General features: G+C 52.3%; 8 protein-coding genes across 8 annotated transcripts; 5 read left to right on the top strand and 3 right to left on the bottom strand.

The window, feature by feature from the left end:
- Window positions 1–525: 525 nt before the first annotated feature.
- ASPVEDRAFT_120582 (uncharacterized protein) lies at window positions 526–1,739 on the top strand (the record flags this gene model as incomplete). Its single annotated transcript, XM_040805805.1, has 2 exons — window positions 526–591; window positions 633–1,739. The coding sequence occupies 2 exons, from the start codon at window positions 526–528 to the stop codon at window positions 1,737–1,739; spliced, it is 1,173 nt and encodes a 390-aa protein (XP_040661892.1).
- Window positions 1,740–1,834: 95 nt separating this feature from the next.
- ASPVEDRAFT_219720 (uncharacterized protein) lies at window positions 1,835–3,453 on the top strand. Its single transcript, XM_040809477.1, has 7 exons — window positions 1,835–2,247; window positions 2,294–2,399; window positions 2,448–2,462; window positions 2,517–2,654; window positions 2,701–2,790; window positions 2,840–3,004; window positions 3,054–3,453. The coding sequence occupies exons 1-7, from the start codon at window positions 1,965–1,967 to the stop codon at window positions 3,133–3,135; spliced, it is 879 nt and encodes a 292-aa protein (XP_040661891.1). The 5' UTR covers window positions 1,835–1,964; the 3' UTR covers window positions 3,136–3,453.
- A 327-nt stretch (window positions 3,454–3,780) lies between these two features.
- Window positions 3,781–4,846, top strand: ASPVEDRAFT_77909 (uncharacterized protein; the record flags this gene model as incomplete). The annotated part of the gene is made up of 4 exons (XM_040816459.1): window positions 3,781–4,346; window positions 4,406–4,440; window positions 4,491–4,576; window positions 4,622–4,846. 4 exons carry the CDS (start codon window positions 3,781–3,783, stop codon window positions 4,844–4,846), a joined length of 912 nt encoding a protein of 303 aa, XP_040661890.1.
- A 309-nt stretch (window positions 4,847–5,155) lies between these two features.
- Window positions 5,156–8,847, top strand: ASPVEDRAFT_67080 (uncharacterized protein). The gene is made up of 3 exons (XM_040815924.1): window positions 5,156–7,199; window positions 7,242–7,988; window positions 8,035–8,847. Exons 1-3 carry the CDS (start codon window positions 5,226–5,228, stop codon window positions 8,767–8,769), a joined length of 3,456 nt encoding a protein of 1,151 aa, XP_040661889.1. The 5' UTR covers window positions 5,156–5,225; the 3' UTR covers window positions 8,770–8,847.
- Window positions 8,848–10,140: 1,293 nt separating this feature from the next.
- Window positions 10,141–10,992, bottom strand: ASPVEDRAFT_871789 (uncharacterized protein; the record flags this gene model as incomplete). Its single annotated transcript, XM_040817995.1, has 3 exons — window positions 10,141–10,643; window positions 10,726–10,918; window positions 10,963–10,992. The coding sequence occupies 3 exons, from the start codon at window positions 10,990–10,992 to the stop codon at window positions 10,222–10,224; spliced, it is 645 nt and encodes a 214-aa protein (XP_040661888.1). The 3' UTR covers window positions 10,141–10,221.
- Window positions 10,993–11,318: 326 nt separating this feature from the next.
- ASPVEDRAFT_48396 (uncharacterized protein) lies at window positions 11,319–13,644 on the top strand (the record flags this gene model as incomplete). Its single annotated transcript, XM_040813998.1, has 2 exons — window positions 11,319–12,003; window positions 12,293–13,644. 2 exons carry the CDS (start codon window positions 11,319–11,321, stop codon window positions 13,642–13,644), a joined length of 2,037 nt encoding a protein of 678 aa, XP_040661887.1.
- On the bottom strand, window positions 13,641–17,043 carry ASPVEDRAFT_48395 (uncharacterized protein; the record flags this gene model as incomplete). The annotated part of the gene is made up of 6 exons (XM_040813997.1): window positions 13,641–13,865; window positions 13,924–15,470; window positions 15,768–16,236; window positions 16,506–16,551; window positions 16,618–16,814; window positions 16,867–17,043. 6 exons carry the CDS (start codon window positions 17,041–17,043, stop codon window positions 13,641–13,643), a joined length of 2,661 nt encoding a protein of 886 aa, XP_040661886.1.
- A 320-nt stretch (window positions 17,044–17,363) lies between these two features.
- On the bottom strand, window positions 17,364–22,942 carry tpcC (non-reducing polyketide synthase tpcC; the record flags this gene model as incomplete). The annotated part of the gene is made up of 5 exons (XM_040805986.1): window positions 17,364–18,602; window positions 18,648–21,017; window positions 21,078–22,178; window positions 22,241–22,541; window positions 22,599–22,942. The coding sequence occupies 5 exons, from the start codon at window positions 22,940–22,942 to the stop codon at window positions 17,364–17,366; spliced, it is 5,355 nt and encodes a 1,784-aa protein (XP_040661885.1).
- Window positions 22,943–23,365: the final 423 nt, after the last annotated feature.

Here is a 23,365-nt window from a genome sequence, read left to right as displayed (position 1 = left end):
TCTCTTGAATTTCAGAGAGTCTAAGGTTCTGGTTGCGGTGTTCTAATTTAAATTAAATTCCTTGTACGCGGTCGCGGAGAGTTCTGTATGAGATATTAAAGGCACGCGCCGTTGGATGAATTTTATGTTTTTTGTCTTCTTTTAAGTATTTAATTGCAAGTAGAATCCGGCCCTCTTGATCAATCAAATCTTGACGATTTTTCTTTCGATTTGGAGGCATGGTGGTTGCTTGAAGAGAGACGTGTAGAACACGCATTGACTTTTTGACGTGGCGGTCGGAGCACCCGAGCGGTCGGAGGACCCGTGAAATACGTTATCCAACACTACGCTGTAAATGACTAAGCTGCTTGGCAACCATGCAAACGTCTTCTCAGACTGTTTCTATCTCTTTCATCCACCACAACCAACATGGACCGATTACCTGTCGAGATTCTCTTGCACATCTACGAGCACTGTGATCAATTTCGTCAAGCGACGTCCCTGTCGTCTGTCAACAAGCGATGGCGCTCTATGTGGGAAGACAAGATGCCGACCATTCTGTGGCATGTCGGGACGGCCAGCGTTGTCGGCTTCAACGACGCTTTGATGGCAGTAAGCTTCTTCTCTGGTAGTGAACATGTCTAAGTGGATAGGCCCGAGCAACTACAATTGTCAAAGAGCAAATCCAGGCTGACAAACTGCCTCCGCATCCGTTCCCACTGCCATCTCTCCGGGACCCCAAAGTCTCGCTGGACGAGCTCATGGCGGTCTTTGATCTTCAACACCTTGCGGAATGCCTGGAGTACAAGCAGTGCCATAAGACCGACTGGGCTACCGACAATGACCTGACGGTCGACGCGATCTGGAGAGAGCGCTTTCGTCAGTCGCTGTACCGGGTCTTTCTCGCCGCTGCTGCCTTGACGGGCGCATATCAGGAGCCTTTCCTTAAGCAGACAGACGATTGTCCGAAATCGTTTGTCAAAGGCTATAAAGACGAGCTTATAGAAGACCCCGATGTACAGAACTTTGCTGAGGTGCTCACCCCGCAAGATTTTCGCTATCTGCTCCAGTTTCCCGTCTACAACTTCCAGGACTATGAAAGGCATGACGATACCTATGGTCGCCTGGCAGAGTTTCTGTTCCAACTGAGCCAGGAACGAGCCTGCCATGAGGGAATGGAGGACAACGCCCTGGATAGGCTTCTTTCGGACCACTCGCCAGAGGCCAGGGTCTTGTTCCACGAAACATCGCAGCTACTGGTCGCTTTTGAGTGCCTGCAAGAGAACACTGTCCGATCCGAACTTGGTCATGATGCGATGGGTGGAACTGGCCGGAAAGCCCTCATTGTGTCATTGGGATCGTTCTTCCCTGTTGAATTCGACCTGCCACTCTGCTCTGCAAACGTCGACCCCACCGGCCTGGCATACAAGAATATCACTGTCGACAAGCCCCCGGAGGTGCACTACCTCGGTCCATTGGACATTCTCTTGGATCTTGTCTTCAGAGAGTCAGGCCAACCCAACTATTACGACACCACCTGCCCTGCGCCCGCACCGCCCCTGCAATTCTTCGAGTACATGTACCGGAAGTATCTCGGCCTCAGGTTCTCCAAATCGGCGTTCGAGGAGTCCAAATATGCCCCATATCCCCGCTGGGTTGCCGACGCCAATGTTTTTTTCGACTCGTTCCGCATGTGGTCTGATAGCTTTGATGGGGCTCTTGTAGCTGACACCCCGCTGCCAGCTTTCTATCGTCGCTAGTTCTTACTACCCAACAAGGAAGGTAACATCGTCTCTGCCCAGGCCCCCTGCGTCCATCCTGCATTAGCCGTCATTTTCGTGTGTCAGATATTGCTTGGTTGAAATGGACCTCTTGTTACAAATTCAAGGACCTGTGTATGTAGTTACTCGGGAAATGATTATACAGATAACTGAATATTTGTCCATCCAACCTACACATCTCAAGGACCAGCTCCTAACTTCAAGATGAACAACGCGCTCAAAGTCACCATAACCTCTCTCGCTCTTGTATTCCTTCTCCAGCCACTACATGCAAAACCTTTCCATACTCTGGATACCAGCGCCCATCTGGCCCCGCGCAATGTCTCGTCAACCTGCAAAGCATCCGTCAGTACGGACATTTGGACAACGTGCCAGTCCCTGATCCAGCAGTACAACATCTCTCTTCCCGCGTTCTACGAAATGAACCCAGAGGTCTGGTACGACTGCTCGCAGTTCCATCCAGGTGAGGACTATTGTATCCGCGAAAGTGAGTGCATCCATTCTGTTTTGATTTGAGGTTCACGATTTCGCAGTGACGAGCTTCCCGATCTCAGAGGATGGACTCTGCGGTAGTCAGGCCGCGGAAACTGTGACGTGTATTGGGTCTGAATTTGGAGACTGCTGTGGCAGGAATGGGACGTGGGTCTTCCCTTCTCTGCATTGGTCCTTTGGCTAACGAGGCTATAGCTGCGGAAGCACAGAGTATGCCAAATCTGAATCTGATGTGGGCTGAGTGTCTCGGCTAATATGCTACAGCAACGAGTGTGCCATTGGCTTCTGTCAGTCTGGGATTTGTCCTGGGCTGGGCTACAGCACCAATGGCACATGTGGAGAGGAGTATGGTAACCTAATGTGCGGAGGGTCATTCGGCGACTGCTGTTCCAACTCTGGCGAGTAAGTGATTAATCCGTCCAGACCAATTACCCAACTAAGGAGCCAGGTGCGGAAGCACAGAAGCCCACTGCGGGCTGGAAAACTGCCAGTCCGGGGCATGTGAGGGCAGCACGACGAGCACCACAACCCCCACGTCGTAAGTCAGACGGCCTGATATGTCTTGGGTACTCAACTGATGAGAACAGCACCCCCACTCCACTCCCCGAGCCCTTCAGCCCCAGCCCCGACGGCACCTGCGGCTACCGCAACAAATACGTGTGCAATGGCACCGAGATCTACTGGGGGTACTGCTGCTCAGCTGCGGGATACTGCGGGACGTCTCAGTATCATTGCAGTGATCTCCAGGGCTGGTGGGCCTTACTTCCCCTCAGCTGAGTTCGACCTGCTGACCGTCTCTAGCCAGCCGGAGTTTGGGCTCTGCGATGTGACCAACACCGTCACGGCTTCTACAGGTGCAAGCGAGCCGACCACTACTTTGTAGCCCCAGCTTGGCACGTCTGGAAACTCGCAGGGATCTCGGTAGATAGATTTAGGTAGCAAATTAGCGAAATGAAAGGGCTTGATATCGGCGAGGGCGAAACTCCAGATCAGTCAAATCACCCCACCATCGCGTCGCAGAGTATTCGGCGTCCCGGTGCTGACAGTACTACTGGCCTTTTGGGCTGGGATGCCTCATCGAGCCGCCCCATGCCCGGTAGTGACTTGGCACTTGGAGCCATCAACCATTTTGCGGCCCCTCATGCACTTTGCAGTACATTAGCGTCTCTTGGTAGGGGTCATTTGCACCGCGGACCCTGACTTTCAGCTCAGGCGCTCTGGGGGCGACGCCTGAGGTTTCACGATGCTACAATGGAGTCGTTTGACCGGGGTATGGAAATTATGTTACATTCCAATGTAGGAGGGTGTGTTCAGCCGCAGCTCATGGCCTGCAGGTACGGTACGATACAAGCTGCTCAAGCAAACGGCTCAAGCCATGCATGGTACCGCGTGTGCATGTCGGCCCCGACGAAAGAGCAGCATGTTCCAAGTCCCATCGCCCCGACGTTTAGAATAACCCTCTGTATCCGCCTCTGCCTTCGACACCACGCTCGCCCCGGTACTCCTGTTATCCTCAAGTCTACCAGCCATGAGACTCCATGCCCTCGCCATGACCCTGCTGCTCCAGCTTGCAGCAGCCCAATTCCCAGGCCCCAAAGTAACCGAGATCGAAAACGGGCAGGAAGTCTGGAAGGCGCAGCGCTTTGAAGGCGACGACGAGGTCATCACCTATACGGTGCGCGACCACGGCACCATGCGCCCAACACTGGTCTACAACTGCGCCAAAGCACCATCCCTGTGCAAGACCGTCGCAAAGCACTTTGGCGGCAGCGTGGGAACAGGAACGTACCACTACGACGCGGACTATCGCATTCGACAGGGCGATAGCGGACAGCGCAAGTCGGTGCGGCGGAATGACAATTGCCCGTCGAGCTGGATTGATGGGCGCTGTCCGGAGGCAGACCAGCCCAGGTTCTATGCGGGTGCTCGGGGGTTTGCTGATGCCCTGATGTACCGTGGGCGTAATGCAGACCGGGAGCCGGATGATAATCGCTTGGCCGAGGAGTATACGAAGAGATTGGCGGATGGGAGCGTCAAGACGATGCACCGCGAGATTGGCGCGGTGCTGTCGTGCGATGAATGGCCTGCTGCTAGGTATGCCTCTTATATCCCATCGGCGAGGCTCTACTGATACTGATTGATTGCAACCACAGCTGGATAGAAGGGGGATCCGGGGGCGCGACATACTGTAGGTAGACTCTATCCCAACCCTATCTGCATAAGCTGATTCCACCGCAGGCTCTCCAATCGGCCAAGGCTGCGGTCGAACAAGAGCAGTCCAGACCGACCAGAACTGGCAGGCGCAGGCGCACAATGCCATCGGAGTATGTCATACTACTGTTCCATTCGAAAGTCAACTAACGTGGTAGATCTGGTCTCGCATCCGCTCGCCTGCTGATCGCCGCAATGCCGATACCCATGACCCGGAGTATACAATCTTCAAGTTTGACTTTCGGACGGTCGACGACAACAACAACGGATATGCGACCTGGGTCGAGGCCAATGGACATAAACGGTACTGCTATGGGCCGGACGTGGGAGACAAGAGTGATTGCAAGCCAGCATGGGATGATGACCCGGCAGTTCCGGAGTAGTATGTATAGGCTACCATTGTCAATATGATGTGTTCCCATACAACCCTGGGTTCTATCCGTAGGCATCGAATATCATGTTCACCCTAAGTCAAACACGGCCTCCGGCAGTGCAGGTTGCCTGATGAGCCGAGGCCTTGGGCCCCCTGCAGAGCAATAATCTCAAACAAGAGCTGAATCAACGGTAACGGCTAGTAATCCGCCCCATGCAGCCCTAGTAATGCGCTTGCTCTGCCAAGGACTTGGGGGCATGCAACGATGTATACCGATACCCAGGCAGTCCTCGTCTCAGCACTGCCCTCCCCAGTCCTCGCTTCAACTTATTACTTTACTGATGGTCTAAGTTTCGACTGCTTCGTCTGTCCTCAACCTACCAGGCAGGATGAAGACCACTCGTGCTCTTCTGTTCACGGCCTCCCTTTCTATTCTTCCATTTGTACACCCTCGAGCGAGTCCTTTCAATCGGCTACATCGACGAGCCGAATGCGAAGCCATCCAAGTCGAGGCCGACGATGGCTGCTGGGCTCTTGCCGATCGCTGTGGCATCACCCAAGACAAACTGGGCGAGTACAACCCGGGCGATGATTTCTGCACAACACTCGAGCTCGACCAGTGGGTGTGCTGCTCCGAGGGCGATTTGCCCGACCTCTCTCCACAGCCCGGCGAGGACGGGTCGTGCTTTTCCTACAGCGTCAAAGAGGGTGATGACTGCTGGGCCATTGGCGACGAGCACTATATCACGGAGGATGATATCTACGACTACAACGGAAATACCTGGGGCTGGGCTGGGTGCGGTGAAGGGCTGCAAGAGGGCCAGCTCATCTGTCTGAGTGACGGAGACCCCCCCATGCCTGCGCCCCTTACCAACGCGACTTGCGGTCCCCAGGTTGAAGGGACGGAGAGGCCCACCGACGGAACAGAATTGAAGGACCTGAATCCCTGTCCGTTGAGTGTCTGCTGTAACGTCTGGGGCCAATGCGGCGTGACCAGTGACTTTTGCATTGAAGCGCCTGCTGACACTGGCGCGCCGGGGACTTCCCTGCCTGGCGCCAACGGGTGCGTCTCCAACTGTGGAATGGAGATTGTCAACAATGATGAGCCCCCTTCTGAATTCGCCCATGTGGCCTACTTTGAAGCCTGGAATCCGGACCGGCCGTGCCTGCATATGGATGTTACTGATATCGACACCCAGAAGTACACCCATATCCACTTCTCTTTTGCGGATATTACGCCCGAGTTCACGGTGGACGTGAGCAAGATTGAGGACCAGTTCAACATGATGAAGACCATGACCGGCATCAACCGCATCCTGTCCTTTGGCGGGTGGGCGTTTTCAACCGACGCCCCTACCTACACGATCTTCCGCGATGGAGTCACCCCGGAGAATCGCGAGACATTCGCCCAGAACGTGGTGGACTTTATCAACGAGCACGAGCTCGAAGGAGTCGACTTTGACTGGGAGTACCCGTCCGCCCCCGACATTCCTGGAGTCCCTGCAGGCATCAAAGAAGAGGGCGAGCAGTATCTCGAGTTTCTAAAGCTGGTGAAGAGCCTCTTGCCTGACAAGTCCGTCTCCATTGCCGCGCCTGCTTCGTATTGGTATCTTAAAGGTTTCCCCATGCAAGAGATTGGCGAGGTTGTGGACTATATCATCTACATGACCTACGATCTCCACGGCCAGTGGGACTATGGCAACGAGTGGGCCAACCCGGGTTGTGAGAATGGGAATTGCCTTCGCTCGCATATCAACAAGACAGAAACCATCAGTTCGCTGTCCATGATCACCAAGGCAGGCGTCCCCTCAACCAAGGTCTTTGTTGGGATTGCCAGCTACGGCCGCAGCTTCCACATGGCCGAGGCCGGCTGTACTGGGGGGATGTGCAAGTTCACGGGCAGCTACAGCGAGTCTGACGCGACGCCAGGCATCTGCACCGACACAGGAGGGTACATTGCCTCTGCCGAGATCCGGGACATTCTCCGTCAAGGCCGACTAGGGCTTCGTTCCGTGGAAACGTGGTACGACGAAGAGTCCGACTCGGACATTGTGGTCTATGACTCGCTGGAGTGGCTCGCCTGGATGGACGACGACACCAAGGCCGGACGCATCGACTGGGTGCGCGGACTGAACTTTGGGGGAGTCTCGGACTGGGCTGTTGACCTCGATGGAGACGCTGGCACGGGAGGAAGCCTCGAGTATCGCAGCCCTGAATCGGCCACTGTCATTCCGTTTTCTGCGACGAGTGTGCCTCCCACGGCCACATTCACCCTTGGAGGGCCGGTCACGTCTGATGTTGAAGGCCAGCCGAATGCAGGCGCACAGAATACACCACAAGGGCCTGGAGCGGATCTATGCGAGGTAAGTCTTTTACCCGAAGGAATTCTGTCCTAATTTATGCAGTCTTGCGACCTCATGCGCCTGATCACCTCGACCTGCTGTGGTTTGGGCGGCAGCGTACGCAACGGCGTAGAAATCTCAGCCAATGTGCCTCTCGCCCGCGGCCTCATCCTCCCAACTGGCTTTCGAGTGAATCAGGATGTCGTCGAGTCCACCAATGTCAAATGGTCTGCCGGCGAGACAATCCCCTGGGAGATCATCATCCCCCGCGGCACCCGCTTCAAATTCCCCTTTGAGATCCCGCCTGGCCTGCAGCTGAGCGATACGGCATCGGAGGAGTTTGCAGACGACGACGATGACCAAGGCACGGATGGGGTCCTATACATCATTTCTGACTTTTGGGAGCGCCCGCATACGGTCTCATGCCACTTCCCCTGCACCATGATGTTCCCTCCCGTTACCACGACCAGCACCTGGACGCCCCCTCCGTTCACGACCAGCACGGACGGTGAGACCGAGACAATTACGCCGCCTGTCCACACCACCCAGAAGATTCGCATCTCGAAACACACCGTCCAGAGCAGCACGGACTCCCCGCCGACCAAGACCATTGGGCCGACGCCAGGTCCGGATCCGCTGTGTGTCAAGATGAGTGTCCCGGTCTTGGGCGATATCCAGGTCGGAATCTGTCCTCCATCCATTGACCCGTTCCCTCCGGATATCCCAGACGTGACCATAGTCCCTGTTCCTCCTGGAGGCAAGCCGGGGCCAACCAATCCCGCCAACAAGCCCTCGGAAGATCAAGAAGAAGTAAGCCGTATATTCAACGTTGAACTAAGATGCTAACGCAGTTCAGGAGGAGGAGGAAGAAGACGACGAGGAAGACGACATGAGCTGCGCTCTCCAAGCACCACCCCCCGATCCCGACGGCGAGTACAGCCCCATCGACAACGGCGACGACGCCCCCTACAATTCCGACTACGACGTGCGACCAACCTCTGGCCCTGGCTCAGGTGTAGACCCCGACGACGGCGCGGGTGTCGGATCCCCCATCACCACAATCATCACCGTGACTGCGCCTCCTCCCCCTCCACCAACCGTAACAGTAACGGTGACGGTCCCGGCCCCAGCACCAGACCCCCCAACGCCCTCGCCAGAGCCGGACCCCGAACCCCCAAAGCCAAACCCCGACACGGAAGAAGAAACCTGCTACAGCCGGCCCAACCGCGAAGTCTTCGGGGGAACCGTCCAAGACGCCCTGGACAACTTCTGCGAGTGGGCAGACGGGCAGAGCATCGCCGACAACGACTTCCTGCAGGTCAAGGCGCCCGGCGACTTCCTGTCTAATGTCATCGTCGGGGTAAGAGGCAAGAACAAGTGCGAGTTTGAGATTGAGGAGGACGACTGCAAGCGCATTCTGAACAAGGTCGTGGGGTGTCGGCCGGGGGGGTCGTTGCTGCGGATTGGCGGCGAGGTGGAGAGTAACTGTGCTGTGTGGACGTTGGATCCGGTTGAGAATCTGCATGGCGAGTGCATTCCCATTCCGGCGTTTGAGGCGATTTGTGCTTTGATTGATTTCTTTGCGCCGTGATCACTTGCATATATATTTGGGACAAACGAACCGCAATATGATAGCCCTCGTGTGAATCAAGGCCGGTTAGATCACCCATCCAATGACCATCTCCATCGCAATATGCCATCCGTCAATGATGTCAGCAGAGTAGCTTCTTTTTGACTATAGTTTGCCTTGACCCTACTCTATACCGTAGTCGGTGGCTGGCTTCTCCTGCGGCTCGTTCCTCCCGTCGGTCCGAAGCGAGCAATCTATGACATGGCCAGCTATCAGATGACGTCTCCATAGCCTCTTTCGTGTTTCTCTTTCTGATAAGGACCTGAGACGTGCTGAGATGGCTATTACCCGTAGAGCTCTATTGTTACATCTCCATTCCCGGAAGATGCGGAAGAGGCCTCATGATGCCAACGATGCCAGCCATTTGATATCAGAAAGTTGAGCCACATGGTTAGGTTTATATATCACCATGAACTAGAAACTGCTTAGTGAGCAGTTTCTCAGGACCTTTTTTGGTCTATGGGTTAGATCACGGGATCATGGTTGGCGTGGCTTTCACATATATATTAAACTTTTCAATTCTTTCTTTATACTTCTTAAGTAATTCTATATATAACCTATATTTCTATATAGAGAGATTATTTTCTGTAACTACCTTTTCCTTATTATTCTTTCTAAACTCTACAAGCTTACTTTCTCTTATGAAGTCTTCTAGCTTTAGTTAATATCTAGATAGAGGTATACTTAATAGGTCTTTATTCTCTATATCAGGATCTATATATTACTAGATATTCCTGTATTCAGCAAAGGTCTTAATCCTTTAATATTATTACTACCAGTCCTTATCCTCCTATAGTTAGATATTAGAGATCTCACTAGCAAGCTTTCTTATTAGACTGTCTATATCTATTATCTCAGGGTTACTGGGTATTTCTGTTGTTATTAGAGCTTTCTATATAGCTTTAAATTATCTAAATCAGTTAAGTATTTAACCAGCTAGATACTCTCCAGGCTTATAACTATTAGATTCCAGGCGGTAGACTTAATAGCTTAATAACTAATTACTGCCTTAACTTTGATAATATCTGAATTAAGTAAAAGTAATAATATTAAAGTCTTTAAAAAGAGTCTAAATATAGATAATTTAGGAGATTCTAATAAACCCCTAAATAAATATATAGCTAATCTAGTTAGGTAGATAAGTAATAATTAATATCTTTAGTTAATTAGCATAATAGCTACTCGGTCCGATTTAGTAGATTACAACCGATTCTTGGTGGTCAGTATTTCGACACCATGTTTAAGCCACACGCCGGCTGGTTAGTAGTATGGTGGGTGACCACATGCGAATCCCAGCTGTTGTATGTTTTTGTTTTTTATTTATTTATTTTCCCGTCCCCTTATCAAAGGCAGCAGTCAAGTTGTGTTACACATAAAATAGAGTGGTGGTTGTGAATTGGCACTTTGCTCCCATCAACCATCCTCACTTTCATCAAGACAAGGCATTTCCAAATCCAAGTCCGGAACCTCCCCAGCAACATTTCTATACCAGTCGACAGAACAAACATCCTCATACCACGCACTCAAAAAGGGAAACATCTCGCCCATTTTCCTCCGAAACGCCGCATAGGCACCCATCAGCATACTCGCCGTGAAAAAGTCCGCAACAGTCATGGTCTGTCCGACAAGATACCTACGGTCCTTTAGATACCGCTCCAGATGTCCGCACCGACGCAGCATCGCACGCAGCGAGTCTTCATCATCCTGACGGATTATCTGGCGCTGTCCGATCCGCGGGAGAAAGACACCCCCAATTGCCAGGAAGAGGTCCGAGTTGGCAAAGGACATCCACTGTAGGATCTCGAGAGAGTCGTTTTTGTCCTTTCCCAGCAGTGCTGTGGATTCGTCTTGGGATGCGACTGTTGCTTGTCAGTCTGGCCAGTTTATACTGAGTAGGTAGGGTTAGGGTTAGGGCACAGTAGAGAGTGAGAGGGATGCATTCCGAGAGCACGTAGCCGTCGGCCCTGACAAAGGTAGGAACCTGGCCGAGGGAGTTGTATTTGCAGAGCTGCTCGTGTGCATCTTTGTTGGTACTCTCCGCGTAGATGATCTCCAGATCCAGCCCGTGGAGCTTTGCCAGGGCGAGGATGGTGGTGGACCGCGGGGTTGGCTGGCTGCATTAGCTAGCCCTACACTAGCAGGGACGGAACGTACATTGTGGGTGTAGAGGGTTCCGAAGGACATCGCCGTCGTCGATTGGTTTGGATTGTAACTACTGCGATCGGGGACTATTTAACACCGACTTATAGCGCTGTAGACCGGAGGCCGCTGCGAGTCTGCGATACGCTGGATGGACTCCGACGATCGGGTCCCGAGCTCGGGGAAGACGTTGTTATTGTTGTACAGAGCTGATAGTGTTCTATTTAGGTTATTACGCTGCAGCGTATGGCAGCGCTTATCTGGAAATAGAATAGAATAGAATAGGGGTTGGCTGGTAGCTGCGCAGCATAAAGTCGGGTAGTCCATGAGCATCAGCGATTATAACTCTATCTATACAGACAGAAGAGAGAATGCCTACATATGCCGTCCTCGGCGCCACAGGCAACACAGGGAGCGCGCTCATCCAAAACCTCCTCCGCAACCCCTCCAACCGGATCAACGCCTACTGCCGCAACAAGGCCAAACTGCACCGTCTCCTCCCAGAGACCATCGACAACAAAAGCGTCTCCATCTACGAAGGCTCCATCAGCGACCTGGCACTCATCCACGCCTGCGTGCACCGCACCCGCGCAGTCTTCCTCACCGTCACATCAAACGACAACATCCCCGGCTGCCGACTATCCCAGGACTCGACGCAGACAGTCCTCGATGCGCTGCAGCAGATCCGCACGGAAGAGGGTCCCGATGTTGTTAAACTGCCGAAACTGGTCCTCCTCTCTTCAGCAACGATAGACCCGCACCTGTCCCGCAAAATGCCGAGCTGGTTCTTGCCGATCATGAAGACCGCGGCGTCGTATGTCTACGCGGACTTGATCGAGGCGGAGCGCATGATGCGTGCGAATGACTGGGTGGATAGTATCTTTATCAAGCCGGCGGGATTGTCTGTGGATATCCAGCGCGGGCATAGACTGGACTTTGATGAGCAGGAGTCGTTTATCAGTTACTTGGATCTGGCGGCGGCGATGCTGGAGGCTGCGGAGGACGAGACGGGGGTTTATCTGGGGAGGAATGTGGGCGTTGTGAATACGAATGGCAGTGCGAGGTTTCCTCCTGGCACGCCCAAGTGTATTGTTGTTGGCTTGCTCAGGCACTTTTTTCCCAGATTGCATAGGTATTTGCCGTCTACGGGGCCTACTTAGATAGCTTCAGTATATGAATTTGGTAATATCAGTCAGACTAGAACGTAGCCCGATTCTCCATAGAAATAACCCCGAAGTACTCGGGCATCGGACTTCAAGACATCCGATGCAGGACGTATATATACCTGGACAGTACTTCAGGCAACAGCAACAACAACAACAAAACAAACAACTCTACAAATCAGTTATTAGAATGTCCTCCCAGATCAAAATCTCGCCTACCACCCTGGGCCAAAACAACTACAGCCCGACTCCCCCCTCCCAGTCCGCCCTCGACCTCACCAACCGCCTCCTCCAGTCCAACCACGACAGCCTGCACATCTTCTTCCGCAACCTCAACGGCCACAACCACCTCGTCCACAACCTCCTGACTCGCCTCGTCCTCGGCGCATCCCCCTCCCAGCTCCAAACCGCCTACGATGACGACCTCCCCACCCAACGCCCCATGCCCCCACTCAACGAGAACACCGTCTCCCTCCTCTCGGACAAAACTTACTTCAAATCCCAAATCACAAACATCGACCAGTACACCAACTTCCTCCGCTTCTTTGAGAGGGAGATTGATGCCCGCGGGTGGAAGGATGTCGTGAGTGAGTATGTGTTTTCGCGGGATGAAGTTGCCGAAGCCTTGCTCCCGCTGATGTATGATGGTGCTTACCACTCCATTATTCACCTTGGGCTGGGTGTTGAGTTTGAGCAGCCGGGCGTTATTGCTGAGGCGTTGGCTCAGGCGGCGGCGCATGATTCGTTTGATACGGATTATTTCTTTCGTTCTGCTGAGGCGGCTGCTGCTGCAGCTGCAAAAAAGGTAGGTAAAAAGGGAGGGGAATCGCTTGTTAAGCTGCTCGATGAGATCCGGGCAACGCCGAACCTAGTTGCCGCCGGCCGGGTTCAAGGCCTTATCGGGACGATGAAGATGAAAAAAGCTGTTCTCGTGCAAGCAGGCGACCAGATTATTGACATTGCGTCGCGGTTTCGGGTGAGCGAGGAGGATCTGGAGAGGAAGACGGCGGAGGTGGTGAACCTGTGTGCGTATATGGCTGGGGCGGCGGCGAAGAGGGAGGGGTGTCAGGAGAAGATTGATTTCTTCTTCATGCACTGCGTGACCAGCAGTATCTTCTTCTCGGTGCTTGCCAGGCAGGACTGGATTAGTGTGAAGGATAGGGTGCGGCTGGTGGAGTGGAAGGGCAGGCTGGATCTGATGTGGTATGCGGTCTGCGGGGTGCCGGGACTGGATGTTGATGCTGTGAAGGAGTACCGGGGGCAGAAGACGGGGGATATAACCTGGGAGGAACTGTTTGAGCTGGTCAATGAGCAGCATGACGATGGGCATGTGGCCAAGTTTGTGCGGGCGTTGAAGAACGGGGAGGAGGCGTGCAGGCCGTTTGAGGAGGACTTTATGATCAAAGGGGATATGTGGCTGCGGATTGGAAGAATGGCATACGAGACGACGATTGATACGACGATGCAGACCAGATGGGTTGTGATGGCGGGGATGGACACTGCCTGGACTGGGTTCAAGAGACAGAATATTTAAACACTATCTAGGTACGCCAATACAGCAGCCTCCACCTCCGATCGGATGATCTTGTGCGTTGCATTGACTGGAAACCTTTCTAGTCCAATATCCTGCAGAAACAAGACTCCTTGCAGTGTATTCTCCCCAAGAGCGGCAGTAATGTGTGTTTTGATCTCCGTCTCTGTCTTGCTGGAGTGTTCAAGTACCGCAAAGGGACCGCCGGCATTGACCACACACGCCTGACAATTAGCGCAAGTAACAGATAGAACAGCAGAAACAAGATAGAATAGAACTCACCTGAGTAGACGCAAACTTCTCCAGACAACTCTCAAGCAGAGCTGGCATCACGCCCGAGATCATGTCCTTCTTCCTCCCCAGCACAAACACGATGCCCTCGCTGTCCATCATTCCCACATCGCCCGTGTTGAACCATCTCCTCCCTCTTTCTTCATAGAATGAATCGCCTGAAACGCCGTCCAGATATTCCTGGATTGTGCTCCCACAGCAGACATGCAGCTCGCCCAGCTTCCCTCTCCTGGCCACTTTCTCTTCATCCCAGATCCTCACCACTGCCCCTGCAGCAACCGCCCCAACCGGACTCATCTCGCCATAGAACGGAATCTGCTTCATCGCTGTAAACGGCCAAGTAAACACTCCTCCCCCGCCCACCTCCGTCATCCCATGGTTAATCACAACCCTCGCTTTAGGGAATAGCCGGCCACATTTCTCCAGGACATCCCTCGTCACCGCATCCCCACCAACCTGCACCGTCCGCACACAATCAACATCAATATCCCCGTTATAAACCCCCTTGCCCAACTCCACGGAAACAGCATGCACCATCGCCGGCGTCAGCACAATAAACGTCACCTTATACCTCTTCACCGCATCTAACAAATCATCCACATTAAATCCATTTCTTGTCATAACGACCGTCCCGCCCCCTCGCCACGTCTGCAGCGTCTGCGCCGGTGCAATACCTCTCGCATTATGAGCCTGCTGTAGCGCCCGTCTGCCGTTCTCTGGGGTTAGCAGCCAGGACTGCGACTGCAGTACATGACTAATTCCTGAGACGAGCAGTGGACACCCTTTTGGTTTTCCAGATGTCCCGGAAGTGAAGAGGATAGAATGTATACGAGTTGGATTGTCGGAGCGGGCAGCGGATAAGAGGGATTCTATTAACCAAGGTTCAACAGCTGAGGATGCGAGTGTTAACAAGGATTTCCAGATTGATGCCGTTGATGGATATGAAATCGCCGGTTCTGTGAGTGTAATTCCGAGAATGCTCCCATCTTCGTTTGTATCACTTCCTGGAAGAGGGATATTCCGCCGTACGATGTCCAATGTATTTGCTTCATATGCATCCTGCACCACGATAACAGCCGGTTTCACCCGCCGGAGCAGATCCCGCAACTCGTCGTGTTTCGAGATATCGAGCAGTCCCAGGTCCAGCGATACGATCGTAAGCCGCAGAATAACCGCTGCCCAGAGCAGGATTGTATACTCGATGCCATTGGGGATGAGCAGGAGTATGGCTGTATTCGGCTGCACGCCGCTGGCTAGCATCCCGCCTGCCAGTTGCAGTGCTGCGCGATGGAGCTGGGTGTATGTCCATGCTAGACAGGGTTCATGTTGGCTTTGGCTTTGGTTGTTGATTAGCGAGGCGAGGTGGTCTGGTGGTTGGTGGGTGCTTATTACTGCGAGGCCGTGCGGGTTTTGATGTAGGCCTCGCTCGATGTGGAGGAAGACTGAGGGTTCATTGACGAGGGGACCGCCGTCTATCTCTGCTTGCGAGGGACGTGGCTTGAGGCGGAAGAATGAGCGTAGAGAAGGCATTCTAGATACTGGATTGTGGAGGTAACGAGAGAGCCTTGGAGAGATGTCTATCCTGTAGGGCAGTTCTCCGAGCTCGGGGTTCAATTCGGGGTCCGGTGTCGTGCAGCTGCTGTTTAATAAATAAATATTAAAATAGTAACTAGTGTCGCAGTCCGTACAGTCTTTGGCCGACTCGTAGTCCAAGCCCTAACTAATCCAATCTCTCCCTAATACCTTCACCACCATAACAAACCAATAAACCAACTAATAGACTAGTCAAACACAAACCCCAAGCCCAACAACCGCAGCCACAAGCGGAAACAAACTCCTGACCAGATGCATCCACCCCCATCGCACAACCAGCCCCCTCACCCCTTCCAGTGTTGCCGTCACCTCACCCTCACCCCCAGTCTGATTCAAATTCCAGCTCTCCCTCTGCAATCCAAAAAGTACATTATTCGTCGCCGTCATACAAACCCACGTAAACGGGACCATGATAAGCGTCAACACCCCCACGAGCGCAGCTCTCCGCCACGGCTTCTTCCGTGAACTCTGACACGCAGCGATGTAGAAGTATAACACTGCAGTGACTATGGAGATTGAGGGCAGCGAGATGTGGCCGTAGTGGTATGTTCGCACCCATTGGTGGAGGAGTTGCGGTGGGTGCGTTGTTGTGTCGAGTAGCACCGGGACGGTGATTGTGCTGAGGGTTATCATTGCTCCTGATTTGTAGTTAATTTTATAGAATTTGGAATTTTGGGATATCATAAGGGACGGTACCAGAGAGGAAAGACCCTGATACAACGGCTGTGCTTTTGAGGGTTGAGAGGGATGGGGAGAGTCCTGCCATGGTGAATGAAGTTCTACGGAAGGAAATAGACCTGCGAAGGGGATAATAAGTGTAAAGGCTTAAATGGGAGATGTTACGTGTCCGGCTCGGTGAGTGTCTCGCTCTCCGAAGTGCAATCATTCCCGGGCCTGTAGGACAGAAAAAGTTGCATTGAATATCGAATCTGCAGCACATAAGTAACACCAGACTACTTCGTATCTGTAAACCCATCAACCTCGACGCCCTTGTCGATGAACTGCGATATCCATCCGATTGTCATCCTAAATCAGTAAGCACATCTCAGTCACTCTTAACCAGAAATAAATAAAATTAAAGGAAAAACGCACTTGCTCCTCTTCGTATCCGCAAAATTCTCATGGTCCCCGACCAAATGCTCCTTATACCACGGATCGTCCTTGATCTTCTTATAGTCCTCGAAACTGCGAAACACCACCTGACTGAAGCAGTCGTAGTCCGCGATATTCGCCATCTGCGGGTCCATGATCTGATACATCAGCTCGCGGGTCGAGCTCGTGTTGTGGATCTGTGCTTTGATCAGTGTGTTTGCTCGGTAACAGAATATATATGGGACGCACCTGGGTCCATCGCATTATCCCGTATTTCACCATCAGTCCTGTCGTCAGTGGTGCGGAGACCTCCTTCATGTGCTTCCGGTAGGCTTCTTCGGTCATGCCTGGTTTGCGGTAGCCGAGGATTGTGAGGCAGAGGACTTGGTCCTCTGATGTGCGTGCTGGGGGGTCTGGAAGAGACATTTTCTTTACTTGATGTTTTGGGTTCTGGAATATGATGATCTGGTAGTCTGATTTACTGCGATGGGGATGGCTTCTATATAGGGTGGAAATGACCCGAGTCCAAACCCGGACAGCGACGGCGAATTATCGGAACATTAATGCTCGTCTGTATTCTGTATACGAGCTGATGTCAGATCTGCTGTCAATTTTAAATTCCTAGAAAATGCTGTCTGTATATTCGATTTGTAGATCTATATACTCAAACCCTAATATTAGGCCGAAAGCAAGGAATACAAAGCATACAGTAAAACATACAATAGTACACCATCTAACAAACTGAACTAGTTGTAGTACTCCAACAACCAGCTTCGTAAATCTCCAATGGTGGGGTACTCCAGGAACAAACTACCAGTCACTGTCACCCCCAGCTCCTCTCGGAATTTCTCTGCAATCACCAGACTCATCAAGCTGTCGACGCCGAGATTGGAAAACGAGGCATCATCCGTAAGATCCGACAGCTCCAGTGCCGCTTCCTTGGAGATGAGCACCAAGGCCTTGGCTGCCACGCTGTCGCAATCTGCTGCGGGTGCTGGAGCGGGAGCGGGAGCGGGAGCGGTGACTGCGACTGCGACTGGTGCTGGAGTAGGAACCGGAGTAGCCACGGGAGCCGGCGCAGCAGCAGCAGGCTGGGGTTGTGGCTTTGCCTTAGACGCTGGCGTAGCTGAAGCAGCTGCGTGAGATATAGCCCCGGCCTCCTCTGGAGCCGTGAAGAATCGATTAAGCAGGATGCGCGGGTACCGACGGAACTGGATACCACCGCACATGCCAATAATGACTCCGTCTTGCATGACATAGACGTCCCCAAGATAGACAGTAGAGTCTTCCTCGGTCGGAATCATCTTCACGTAGGATCGGTATTTCGCGCCTGCGACAAGGGGCTTAGCGAACCGTAAAGATCTCCAGCCCGGTGTGACACAGTAGTTGGCCTTTGTGTCTATGGCGTCCGATACATTCATCACAAACCCGGCAAGATGCGCAACACTGTCGATAAAGTACGGCGGAACAGTCCAGGTACCGCTCTTCTCAGTAGAGAGCTTGATGTCGGCAAAGGCCTCGAGCTCATGCAGAACAACGGATTGCATTCCACGGTATTTCTGTGCATAGTCCACCAGGTTGTTGGCAAAGAGAAGGTACGCCATATTGTGATTGAAGCGATTCGCGACACCCTCTTCTGCAAGGCGCTCGAGGGCTTCCACCCTACCCTCAACCAGATGCTTGTTGGGGATCCACGTCTTGAGCCACTCGGAAGCATCCCCATAATAGATAAAAGCGCTTGCAAACGGCTCATCTGCGGTACCGTCGTTGAGGATATTTTGCCAAGTAAGATCAGCAACACACGAGTGGATATCTACAGTCGAAATGGTGACGCGGATATACTGAGGCTTCTTGGTGTTCTTCTGTGCCACGAGTCCACGCAAAACCACAAGGTCTGCCATGTTCATGTCCGGCGTCTTGCCCCCCTTAACTAGATTCTTATAGAGGTATCCCCCAAGGGTATACCCAATGTCCGCATGGATGGACTATTAACGTTAGCTAGACGCTGAGGAGAAATTGAATGCACTTACCGAAGTTACCACACCACATCCGTTCATCTTGTGTCCATGTGCGGCAGCCAAAAAGTCAGGCTGCATCATATCCGACTGCATTACAACTTTACCCGCAGATCCGCTAAAGCTCTCTTCGATGATCTGCTGGACAGTTGAAGTTCTCAGACCAGAAGGCATCGCAGGGGAAACGTGTCCCGTTTGCTGCGCCTTGAGAGCCTTTTCAGCATCATAGAATGTGTTGCCCTTGGTGAGGGCCCAGTCCCCATTGTACTGAAGCCAGTATGTCTTGTCATTCCAGGCATAAGTCGGCAGATCTAAAAGCCGTAGGCCTTTCTCGAAGGGGCGCTGGTACTCGTTCCATTCAATAGGCACCCCGGCGCAATGCAAAGCAGAAAGAGATTGTGACAATGTTACCCAGTTGTCCTCTCCTCTCTTCATGGAGGCTACTGCCACATTGACAGTTGGGAGCGTGGCTTTCACAAATCCTAAGCAGACAGGGTGAGGCCCAATTTCCACCCAGGCAGTGTCTTCATCAACCGTCGAGAAGTCCTGAGCCATCTCAAGTGCCGACAGGAAATTAACAGTCTCCCTAGTTGCACGGCGCATGTATTTCGCGTTGATGGTCTTATCGTCGAAAATGACCTTGCCCAATAGTGGAGATATAACGGGCATAGTGGGTGCTCGGAACAGTGCTCCGTTTTTGGCGGCCTCTTCGAAGTCGTCGAGGATGGCTTCTGTCTGAGACGAGTGGAAAGCAAATGCCACGTCCAGGATGCTGCATCGATAGCCACTCGACTGCAAGATATCGGAAACAATTTCAATCTCTTCCTGGGTGCCGCTAAGCACGGTCTCTTTAGGCCCATTGACGCATGCGATCTCATAGCTCTTGCCCTCCAACAATTTCTCAATATCAGCCAACGGAACACGCACCGCCAGCATTTTATGGCTGCCGACCTGGCATTTATCTTCCAATAGCTGCGCCCTGCGGCCAACAAGGAAGAGTGCATCACTGGCAGAAAGCACACCTGCCACATGGAAGGCCGCATATTCTCCAAGGCTGTGGCCAACGACAGCAGTTGGTTTGGCACCAAGTGAGATCCAATACTTGGCTAGAGAAATCTCGGTCGAAACCAAAGCCAGCTGCGTGGAAACCGGAGAATGGGCATGGTCTTTCGGGTAGCTACCATCCACCACTGGAATGAAGGATGGGAAGCCTTGCGCCTCTGCGAGTGAGTTCAGGTACAGCATCTGAGACCTGAAATACGGCGAGTGGTGAAACAACTCCAGGTCCATTGACTTGTATGATGCACCCTGACCTGTGAAGGCGAAAGTGACCTGCGGTGGCCCAGTTGTTGGGATAGGCTTGAGCGTGTCGACCCTCTCTATAATCGTTGAAAGTTTTTTCGTTACTTGGGCAATATCGGTGGCGGGGACTGAGGCTCGGTGGTTGTGGTGGTAGCGTCGAGCTGTGGTAGTATATGAAAGATCCGCCAGCGAGATCTCTGGGTGGGCTTCCAGATAGGCGATTAGCCGCTCAATGTTTTTCTTAAAGGAAAACTTGCTCTTCGCAGATACATTGACAACATGAGCCACCCGTGGGTCAACCGAGTCTGTCTCTCTCAGTGGAGGCTCCTCGAGGCAAACCGTGGTGTTACCCCCAGCTGCACTAAAGTTGTTCACCACGGCATAACGTTTCTTGCCTTCCACGCGCGGCCATGGAACCTTTTGATAGGGGATATGTAAATTCCTTTTGTCCAGATCCTTTGGGAATAAAGGATTGAGGCTGTTCTTTATACCCACATGTGGCGGAATCGCACACTTCTGATACATCAGCAATACCTTAAGAAGGGCGGTCACTCCGGCGACGGCCTCTCCGTGTCCAACATTCGCCTTCACAGCACCAATATGGAGTGGCTGCTGAGCGCTTCGTCGTTTAGTTATTGGAGCAAAAACGTCGGTGATGGAGGTAATTTCCACAGAGTCACCGGCCTGTGTGCCAGTGCCGTGCATTTCCACAAAGCTGACATCTAGCGGGTTAATTCCAGCGGAGCTCGTAACCTGCCGGTACAAATAACTCTGAGCACCGGCGTGGGGGTGGGTAATTGAGATAGCCTCAGCTGAGTGATTTGTGGCAGCAGCACGAATAACCCCGATAATGTTGTCGTTGTCCGCCTCAGCATCATCAAGGCGTTTCATGACGATGGATCCCATTCCATCAGCACGACAATATCCGTCGGCATCCACATCCCATGTCTTGCACGCACCGGGTGTCTTGGAGAGGAAGTGGCCATGACTGAGACCAGCAAAAGCGTCGGAATTAGTGAGAACATTCATACCACCGGCTACGACCATGTCGGTATCCCCATTCCATAGAGAAGTACAAGCAGCCTAATAGGGGATGCGTCAGTTATAAAACAATCAGTTCATATGTAGGTGCGTATTAAATACCTGAATAGTAGCCAAGCTGGAAGAGCAAGCAGTATCACAACTGAAGCTAGGCCCAGAGAACTTGAAGAAGTAGTTTATGCGTCCCGGACCAAACGCACGGCAGCCACCTGGAATGAAATAGGTACTGATTTCTTGAGCTGTGTTAACCTCTCGGTAGTCATCACTAGCTTGTCCATAAAATGTTCCAATTCGGTGGAGATTAGTGGCTGGGGTTCGATTAGCCACGTAACCTGCCCGCTCCAGTGCCTCGTATGCAGTAACGATGGCAAGGCGCTGCATTGGGTCCGTCTGTTGAGCTTCCCGCGGCGACATGTTAAAGAATGGAGCATCAAACAAACCAGGTTCGTCAATAAAGCAACCGTATGGGGTGTGGCTCGTATTCATTCTTTTTCCATTCGGGTCCCAGTGGGTTTCAACATCGAATCTATCAGCAGGTATCTTCCTGGCGACATCCAAGCCTTGCTCGAGTAGATCCCAGAACTTCTCAGTATCCGTTGCACCGCCAGGCATTCGGCATGACATGCCGATGATTGCAATCTTAGACTGTTTTGTTCCCCGTGGGCTTTCATTATTAGGCTTCTCAAGAATCCAGGGAATCAACTCCTCCGTTGACGCCTCGAACCCCTGAAGCTTGGAGCTAAGCGCAGTCCGTAGGTCATTGATAGGAACCGAAATACGAAAGACCAAAACTTCGCAGTTAGTTGCCGATATTGTATATGCCTGGTCAACGACGCCCTGAATGACATTGTCCCACAGAATGGGCTGTGTGAGGAGCTCCAAAACTAGCTTCTCAAACAGCTCTTTAGCGGTTGAACATGTGAAGTGTTTACCAGTCGAAGTCTGGTAGATTGGTACTGTAGGCGAGTATACTGTATCTATAGAGTCGATGGTTTTCGTAGATATGATCGCACGTGCATGCTGTTCGTTGTATAGGTGCTTGGCATGGCAAAGGCCACTGTACACAGGAAGGCTCACAACCTTGTGGCGCCTAAAAAATTCCGATAATCGCAAAACACGCTTGATTCGCGAAGGGGGCCCGCTGATCGTGACAGAATCCTCGCCCCATGCGCTGATAAAAATCTTGCTAGGTTGCGGGGTGTTCTTCGAAAGATCCAATATTAGCCATTAACCCTAATGCGGGTTTTAGGGCCCGAAAATCTCACCTCTCTGGCATGAATAGCGTCAAGTTCCGTCTGCACTTCTTCGACCTTGGCACCGGGGACAACCGAAGCCCAAGTGTCTGGGGAGCCCGACGTATCGCGAGGCTCTAGATTCTGAGAGATCTCGTCGACCAATGTCCCGAGACGGAAAGAGACCCGTACTACCTCGGCACCCGTAACTGGAAGATCGGCTAATGTAGAACATAATGACACAGCAGCAGTTGACAAAAGCCCAAGGCCCAGGCCTGCTAGATATGTGGATACGTTGTGTATGTCAAATCGGTCAGGTGTGTTCTCATAGTAGCTACAGAAATTAGTAACCTCGCGTCATCAAATATCCAGGGTGAATTGGCATATATACCCGATCAGAGTTGCTATTTCCAGGACACAAAGAAGGACGCCGTCCAAAGACCCACTTAGAGGCCCTTTGCGGAGCTCAGGGTAATCAGCAAGATTAAGAACAGTTTCAAAAGCAGGAACTAGAGATTTGACAGAAGTCGGTAACTGCCGTACTTCGTCTCGGACAGCAAGTGTGGCCTCATCAATAAATCTCGCGAGTATCGGGTGTCGTCTATCTTTACTGTGGTTGTACAGGTGGCGGAAGAGCCCCTGGAGGTCGTCTTTGGGAAATTCGTTGCTGAAGTAAAGAAGCTTCATCTTGGAGTATTCCGCTTGTGAGCCTGACTGGGGAGTGTAAACGGACATTCTCGCAGACAATGCCTTCTGGAAGCGGATGGGCCACCTGATCCGGTGTGTAAACGAAGGTAAGGCAGTTAGTTCACGGAAGGCGACGCAGATAATGATCAAGGAAATGAATGTGCAGATCTGAAGTGAATACAAGACAAACTTTGTTGCACCAGGCGAGATTTATTGTGGTCAGAAAAGATCTAGGTAGACCTGCCAAGCGATAAGTGTCAGACTCGGCCAATTCGGATCCAGCGGCGTTCGGCGATGCGTAGTACTCTGGACTCGTACTCGGAAAACAAGGTCCCCGGTCGGAGTCCAGCCCAATATGCGGCTGGCTGAGCGATTATTGGCAATGCCGATGGGGCTGATGTAGTGTAATGTTTCTTGTGCCCCGGCTAGACTTGATATTTCCAAGGAGACCTCTGGTGGTTCCCAGAGTTC

The sequence above is a fragment of the Aspergillus versicolor genome (assembly GCF_001890125.1).
Source record: "Aspergillus versicolor CBS 583.65 unplaced genomic scaffold ASPVEscaffold_1, whole genome shotgun sequence".
NCBI lineage: Eukaryota > Fungi > Ascomycota > Eurotiomycetes > Eurotiales > Aspergillaceae > Aspergillus > Aspergillus versicolor.
The sequence above is the reverse complement of the archived record's forward strand: the minus strand, read 5'-3'. Positions and strand labels throughout refer to the sequence as shown.

Coding starts and splice junctions, on each gene's coding strand:
- ASPVEDRAFT_67080 (XM_040815924.1), top strand. CDS start 5,226: ATGAAGACCACTCGTGCTCTTCTGTTCACGGCCTCCCTTTCTATTCTT. Junction 7,200..7,241: donor CTGGAGCGGATCTATGCGAG/GTAAGTCTTTTA, acceptor TAATTTATGCAG/TCTTGCGACCTCATGCGCCT. Junction 7,989..8,034: donor CCTCGGAAGATCAAGAAGAA/GTAAGCCGTATA, acceptor AACGCAGTTCAG/GAGGAGGAGGAAGAAGACGA.
- ASPVEDRAFT_219720 (XM_040809477.1), top strand. CDS start 1,965: ATGAACAACGCGCTCAAAGTCACCATAACCTCTCTCGCTCTTGTATTC. Junction 2,248..2,293: donor GGACTATTGTATCCGCGAAA/GTGAGTGCATCC, acceptor ACGATTTCGCAG/TGACGAGCTTCCCGATCTCA. Junction 2,655..2,700: donor TGCTGTTCCAACTCTGGCGA/GTAAGTGATTAA, acceptor CTAAGGAGCCAG/GTGCGGAAGCACAGAAGCCC.